The sequence below is a fragment of the Myotis davidii genome, unplaced genomic scaffold (assembly GCF_000327345.1).
Source record: "Myotis davidii unplaced genomic scaffold, ASM32734v1 scaffold269, whole genome shotgun sequence".
Classification (NCBI taxonomy): Eukaryota; Metazoa; Chordata; class Mammalia; order Chiroptera; family Vespertilionidae; genus Myotis; species Myotis davidii.
Genome location: NW_006383008.1, coordinates 6851043 through 6859004, shown reverse-complemented (window position 1 = coordinate 6859004; position 7962 = coordinate 6851043). Strand labels below are relative to the sequence as shown.

The following is a 7962-nucleotide window of genomic DNA, read 5'->3' as shown; positions in this document are numbered from 1 at the left end:
CGGGGCCATGGGGAGCTTGTGCCTCCCTCCCGATTGCAAAAGACATGGGCGTCCTACGTTGCCAGCCTCTTTCTGTGCACTCGAGCCTCTGAACCTTTGCACTTTACTTCTGCACCTCCTCTGAGTCTCAGTGTGCTTTTCTTTTTCCTTCTAGTTGTAGAATTTCCACTCAGCCGGCCTTCCTGTGCTTCTGGATGATGTTTGTTTTGTCTTTTAGTTGTATTTTTGAAGTGGTTGTGCGAGGCAGGAATTTCCAGTGTTTACCTATGCCGCCATCTTGGTTTCTCTCAGTAATTTTTTTAAAATTTTTTATTGGTTAAGTTATTACATATGTGTCTTTATCCCCATGGTACCCCCTCATCTCCCCCAGTAATTCTTTTTTTTTTTTTTTAAATATATTTCATTGATTTTTTACAGAGAGGAAGGGAGAGAGATAGAGAGTTAGAAACATCGATGAGAGAGAGAAACATCGATCAGCTGCCTCCTGCACATCCCCCACCGGGGATGTGCCCGCAACCCAGGTACATGCCCTTGACCGGAATCGAACCTGGGACCCTTCAGTCCGTAGTCCGACGCTCTATCCACTGAGCCAAACCAGTCTCGGCCCCCCAGTAATTCTTATTTCTACAAAAAAAAAAGCAGTGGAAGGACAGATTATTTCAAATATTCTTTTCTTGCTTGCTTTCAGATCTATTTTTTATCTTTAATTTTTAGGGAGAGTGAAAGAGAGGGGGAAAGACAGAGAAACATTGATGTGAAAGAAACACGATTGGTTGCCTCAACCAGGGTCTGGGCTGGGGAGGAGACTGCAACCGAGGTATGTGTCCTTGACTGGAATCAAACCCGGGACCCTTTGGTCCTCAGGCCAGTGCTCTATTCACTGAACCAAACTGGCTAGTACCAGATCAGTTTTTATTGTTCAAAAGCCATCATCAGATGGCATAGAATAGGTGATGCTGCTAACTTGAAGTAAAGATACCTGAACAGTAGATTGATAATTCTCCACAAAACCAATCTATCACTGTTGTCATACACTTGAATACCTTCTGAGAACAGTAAAGACCAATGATATGAGTAAGTGTTAGGCATTAACATTCTGTAAAAAGGTATTAAAATAATGAAATGCTTCAGTATTTATTTTTATTTGGTTATATTTAATATAGAAATATCAAATGACTATGATTCTAAGGGTCATGTGATTATCATATACTTTTCTCTTCCACAGATGTTTTTCCACCAAATTCAGCTCATTCCACCTCTAAGAGTCAGTCTGATCTCAACAAGGAAAATCAAAAGCCCATTTGCAAGTCTGACAAATTTACAGAGGCAGACTCTCATAAGAATTCATCTTTAGTTGAATTAGAAGAAGGAGAAATTATAAGTGACAGTGAAAACTCTAAACTACAAAATAGTTTTGAAGAAATTGCCAAACCTAGAGCTTCTACTGAAGGGCAGAACAGAAAAACTAGTCCAGGAAATAAGGAAAGTACTGTGCATTTGGATAAAGACAAAAGGAAAACATCTATGAAAGTTCAGCAGACCAAAAGGAATTGGAATAAGAGACAGAGTGAATCTAGCAGGTCTTCAAAAACAGAGAAAAAAGATAAGACAATGAGCACCTCCGTTCTGGAAAAAATAGTTCCAATTATTGCTGTACCTTCTTCTGTACCAGAGGTTATGCACATGTTACGAATGATAAGAAAACATGTAAGGAAAAGCTACATGAAATTCAAGATTAAATTTCCATTAAAACAATTTCATAGAATTATTGAGTCAGCAATTTTGAGTTTTACATCACTCATTAAACACCTTGACTTATCCAAAATCTCTAAGTCAGTGACTACTTTACAGAAGAATCTTTGTGATGTTATAGAATCCAAACTTAAGCAAGTTAAAAAGAATGGCATAGTGGATAGGTTATTTGAACAACAACTACCAGATATGAAAAAGAAAGCATGGAAATTTGTAGATGAGCAACTTGATCATTTATTTGCAAAGCTTAAGAAAATCTTAATAAAGTTTTGTGGTTTCACAAACTTTGGCAGTGACAGTGATGAAGGGAAATTGGACAAAAGTAAAGAAAAACTACAATATTCAAATTGTCAGAAGGGGAATATGGTCAACTCCAGGAAAGAAATGCTGAAAGAGAAATCCTCAAAATCAGAAGATTCTATTTCTTCCAGGTATTCACTAGGATGTAAAAAATCTGAGGACAAACATCAAGACCAAAATAACTCTCAAATTAACACATTAAAGAATGACATTAAAAAAAGCTTTAATACTTGCTTTGATAATAATATTAAATGCCCTCAATCTGAAGAGCACTCCTTGGAACTGAACTGTCCGAGCACCCCAAAGCCAGGAAAAATGGAAGGCACCACCATAGAGGATACACAGACATCCCAGCATGCAGCTTTGAAGCCAGAACGCTGTTTTGAGATTCTTACTGAGCAGCAAGCATCTAGCCTCACTTTTAATTTAGTGAGTGATGCACAGATGGGTGAGATATTTAAAAGTTTGTTGCAAGGTTCTGATCTTTTGGACAACAGTGTTAACTGTAATGAAAAAAGTGAGTGGGAGTTAAAGACTCCAGAGAAACAGCTGTTAGAGAGTCTTAAGTGTGAATCTATACCAGCTTGTACAACAGAAGAGCTAGTTTCAGGGGTGGTTTCTCCATGTCCTAAAATGATTAGTGATGATAATTGGTCATTATTATCATCTGAGAAAGGCCCATCTCTGTCTTCAGGGCTTTCATTGCCAGTTCATCCTGATGTGTTGGATGAAAGTTGTATGTTTGAAGTGTCCACTAACATAGCTTTAAGTAAAGATAATGTATGCAGTTCAGAAAGGAGCAAGCCCTGCATTTCTTCCATCCTGCTTGAAGATTTAGCAGTATCTTTAACAGTACCATCACCTCTGAAGTCAGATGGTCATCTCAGTTTTTTAAAGCCTGAAGTTTTGTCTAGTTCAACTCCTGAGGAGGTTATTAGTGCCCATTTTAGTGAAGATGCCTTACTTGAGGAAGAGGATGCATCGGAACAAGATATTCACTTAGCTCTGGAGTCTGATAATTCGAGCAGTAAATCAAGTTGTTCTTCATCATGGACAAGCCGGTCTGTTGCTCCAGGCTTTCAGTACCACCCTAATCTACCCATGCATGCTGTCATAATGGAAAAGTCCAATGATCATTTCATTGTGAAAATACGGCATGCAGCACCACCTACTCCCTCCAGTCTTCTACAGAATATGGTGGCTGGTGAGTCATTGACATCTTTGCCCAGAGTGGGAAAGGAAACTGATGAAACAGCAGAGAAGGAATGTATTTCATGTCAGAACACAGTTTTTAAATCTGTGGAAGAATTGAAACATTCCAATGAAAATGTTGACAGCAGTAAATCAGCTCACGAAGAACAGGGCTGTATGATACAAACACAGGTTCCTGATATATATGAATTCCTTAAAGATGCTTCTGGTAAAGTGGATCATAGTAATGAAGTGGCTGATCAGTGCTTCAAGTTGCATCAAGTATGGGAACCAAAAGTGCCTGAAAGCATTGCAGGATTGCCTGCCATGGAAGAAATTCCACATTCTGTCGAGGGTCATCTTCCAAACACATATATAGACCTCACAAAAGATCCAGTCACTGAGACTAAAAACTTGGGGGAATTCATAGAAGTAGGAGTTTTAAACATCAATCAGTTGGGATGTTCTGGTAGCAATTTGGATCAAAGTGCTCAAATATTAAATAGTGTGCAGCCTGATACTGTAGATGCTTTTATTGATTTGACGCAAGGTGTTTCAAATGAGAGTAAAAGTGAAGATAACCATCCTGCTTTAGCTGTTGGACACTTGGAGTGTGAGGTGTTTTGTGTAGATGATGGTAACTGTAAGGAAAAAAAGGTGCAAGTGGCAAATGAGTCTTTGGAATGCATGGTTGTGGAAAGCTGTATTGATTTGACCTCAGACTCTCCCAGTTCATGTGAAATAAAAAAGGATGATTTAAAATCGGAACCAGAACCAAATTCTGATAATTTCGAGTTGCCTGTGGCTTTGGATAATGCTCACAAAAAGAGGAAAAAACTTGCTAATCTAAATCATTCTTGTCAGAAAAAACAGAGAAAGGAAACAGACTTAATCAGTAAGGAAAGGACCAAGAAAATTACCCAAAATTCTGGTGAGAATGGAGAAGCTCACCAAAGGGAAGCCAGTAAGAAAAAGGCCCCTACAGTGATGAAAGATCCCTCATCATTAAAGGCAAGCCCCAGGATTAAGGACCACCCATCAGCAGCATCTGGCACTTCTGTAAACCTTTCTGCAAAGAATATTATTAAAAAGAAAGGAGAAATTGTAGTTTCATGGACAAGGTAAGGATCTTATGAGACATTTTTTTATTTTTTTAATATGGAAGGCTTCATGAATTTGTATGTCGTCCTAGCACAGGGGCCATGCTAATCTTCTCTGTATTCCAATTTTAGTGTATGTGCTGCCAAATCAAGCACTTATGAGACATTTAAGTCAACAGGAAACTTTGAGAAGCCAGAAATCTATACTGTCATGTCATAGTTATATCCCATCCTAAAATAAGGAAAGTGATGACTTCAAAAGTAGTCAAAGTTAATAGAGAATACATTCTAGGGTATAATCTATAGCAGTAGCTCTTAACCAGGGATGTGCATTAGCACCATGGATAGAACTTTTCATTGTGTTTTGACCTAACTGTTAATTTAAAAAAAATGATTCTTTGTAAAGAACTGGTATCACATTTTAGAAAGGAAGAATGATGGGTGGGGTGGTGAAATAGAGCAAAAAGTGTGAGCATTTATAATTTGAGCATTTCCCTAAATTAAGAGTTTCAAAAAAGTTTATAAACAGATTGTACTTTTGACTTTTATGTGAACTGTTTGAGAAATGCTAATTTCAAGACCCCATTTCAGACATAAGGGTAGCCACAGTTGTAAACCATTGCACTAGAGCAGGGGTAGGGAACATCCGGCCCATGGGCCGTATAAGGTCTGTGAAATCATTTGGTCTGGCCCTGCCAAGGCATTAGGGGCAAGTTAATTAAGTGTTTGACCAAATATAGCAGGCTAATTTTTAAGTGGATAATTTTGTATGGCCCATGAATGATGTTTTCTTTGTAAAGAACTGGTATCACATTTTAGAAAGGAAGAATGATGGGTGGGGTGGTGAAATAGAGCAAAAAGTGTGAGCATTTATAATTTGAGCATTTCCCTAAATTAAGAGTTTCAAAAAAGTTTATAAACAGATTGTACTTTTGACTTTTATGTGAACTGTTTGAGAAATGCTAATTTCAAGACCCCATTTCAGACATAAGGGTAGCCACAGTTGTAAACCATTGCACTAGAGCAGGGGTAGGGAACATCCGGCCCATGGGCCGTATAAGGTCTGTGAAATCATTTGGTCTGGCCCTGCCAAGGCATTAGGGGCAAGTTAATTAAGTGTTTGACCAAATATAGCAGGCTAATTTTTAAGTGGATAATTTTGTATGGCCCATGAATGATGTTTATAAATATCCAAATAGCCTTTGGCAGAAAAAAGTTCCCCACCCCTCCACTAGAGGTTCATGATCTGCAGGCTTAACTGGAGTGCATAATGAGGGAAGCTGAATTTTGAAATTGGTCATTATTTTATTTAATACCATAGTCATCTATGCCTTAATTTCTGGTAACTTGGAGATGACACAGTAAAATCTTAGAGATTGTAATAATACATATTGGTTCTGCCCATGTACAAAAAGCAGAGGCCTGGGAATTGGAGGATTTGGATTCTATTTTACTTTCGTTCTTTTGCTTATTAAGTCTGTCGTCATGTTTGACCCTAATTTTTAAGGTACTGTATACATTAAAGGTAGAATTTTTAAAAATCTATCCTTTCGTCATTAGAATAATAAATGAGTATGTTAGCTTTAGAAAATTTTGGAAATATGTATGTGCTTACAGATTGTCAATATTTTGATATACACACTTTTTCTTCTATGGGTTTTAATAAAAATATCACCTCCTATTGATGGACATTAAGACAGTGGAATTTTTGATACCTTTCTGCTTTAATCTACAAAAGCTAAATAACATTTTCTCCCTGTAGAAATGATGACCGGGAAATTTTATTGGAGTGTCAGAAAAGCGGGCCATCAATAGAAACATTTTCTTACGTAGCTGCCAAGTTGAATAAAAATTCATCTCAGGTAACTTCCCAATTTTTACATCTCTATGGTTTCACAGATGTTACTACTTAAATACTTAGATTTCATTTTAACATATTTAAAATATGTAGATACTTATTGGGCAACTTCTTTAAAAGTATGGCTTTTTATGTTGGACTGTTAAAAACTTGGTGATTGTGGAAGAACAATCCCAATTTATTTTTCTGTTGTCTTACATTTACTTATTTTGATCTTAAACAATTTTGTAATGTTTATTGTTTAAGAAAGTTTAATAATTGATTCTTGAATTGGGGTAGTGAACACACAGTATGATACACAGATGATGTATAATAGAATTGTACACCTGAAACCTATATAATTTTACTAATATCACCCAATAAATTGAATTTAAAAAAGAAAGATTAATATTGAAAGTTAAACTAGCAATCACCTTTAGTATGAAGATATTTTATTTTTCCAGACATTACTTCATCTCTTTATTATTGACAGTAATTTTCTTTAGATGTTTTGTGGAAGTAGTCATAAAAAAAGATCTTATTGTAATACTTATAATTAATACTCATTTTTTACTTTTCAGGTCTCAGAAAGATTCCAGCAACTATTGAAGCTCTTTGAAAAGTCAAAATGCAGGTAGTTAATGGTTATACTACAGAAGATTAGTAAAATAAATGTTTGATATTGTAACTCTGCAGTTAATGGCCTTTAGTCATCAAAGATGTGAGTAGTGGGTAAGAAACATCCAGTTGGGGTCCTGCTTCAGTCAGAGGTTGGAGGATGATTGCTTGTGCAGGCTTCTAAGGTCACCAAACCCACAGGATGTGCTCAGAGTTGCATTTCAGATCAGTGTGGCATTCCTCCTTAACCTTCCAATTGCTGATGAGTCTAAAGTGGGAGGGAATCCATTTGATTAATAAAAATTTTTAATATTTTAAAATATAAAACATATACTTGGAATCCATTGTCATCCGAATAGATGACATGATTTACTATGTTAAATTATTAATGTTCACAGACTTGTTTCCTCAGTTTCCCCCCCGCCCTCAGTATTTTTTAAAGCCATTTTTGTACAGGGTTATTAAGGCAACAATGTTTTTCAGCAGATTTTCCTGTAAGACCTGAATCAGCTGCTTAAATATTTGGACTTTATAGAAGAAAAATTATAAAGATATTTAAGATATCATTTTTCAGTTGATTTGTAGTCGTGATTATTTAAATGCAAAACACCCAATTTTAAATTAAATTAAGTTCAGATTAGATTAAATCAGAATAGAAACCATATTTGGCCATAGACCTTAATGTGAAAGGCTCTCAGTATATTTGAGTTATAAATCTGTTTCTAGACCTGATGTAAATTACTGTCTTTAGAAACTGATAATTTCTCTCAAAGTAACTACCGTATTTGCCGGCGTATAAGACGACTGGGCGTATAAGACGACCCCCTAACATTTCCACTCAAAATACAGAGTTTGTTATATACTCGCCGTATAAGACTACCCCCTCTTCCGCACACCTTCCACACACCAAATAAAAGGTAAAACAATATCAGATTTGATTTTAACATTTTAATTTATATTCAAATGCTTATGACATGCAGGAAAACTGTCACAAGGCTGTATGTAATCAAACATATACATAAAACAGTGCAAGTTTATTACCGGTAAACATACCGGTAATTCACTAAAGAAAACACACTCTATAGACTGGTACCGTAGATGCTTCTCAGGAACACAGGCAAGCAGCCCACAACCTAGAGGGACTGTCAATGATAGAAGAAAGAT

The 7962-nt window shown here is 36.5% G+C and overlaps 1 protein-coding gene across 2 annotated transcripts in view; it reads left to right on the top strand.

The window, feature by feature from the left end:
- The window catches only part of CASP8AP2 (caspase 8 associated protein 2), a 36998-nt gene that overhangs the window by 25604 nt on the left and 3432 nt on the right, over window positions 1–7962 (top strand). The window contains exons 8-10 of one of the 2 annotated variants that reach the window (XM_015557690.1): window positions 1226–4364; window positions 6106–6205; window positions 6762–6814. In XM_015557690.1, the coding sequence (XP_015413176.1) occupies window positions 1226–4364; window positions 6106–6205; window positions 6762–6814 (3292 nt within the window). Of the gene's footprint in view, window positions 1–1225; window positions 4365–6105; window positions 6206–6761; window positions 6819–7962 lie in introns of those variants that run through there. The other variant, XM_006778252.2, reaches the window with a different exon arrangement.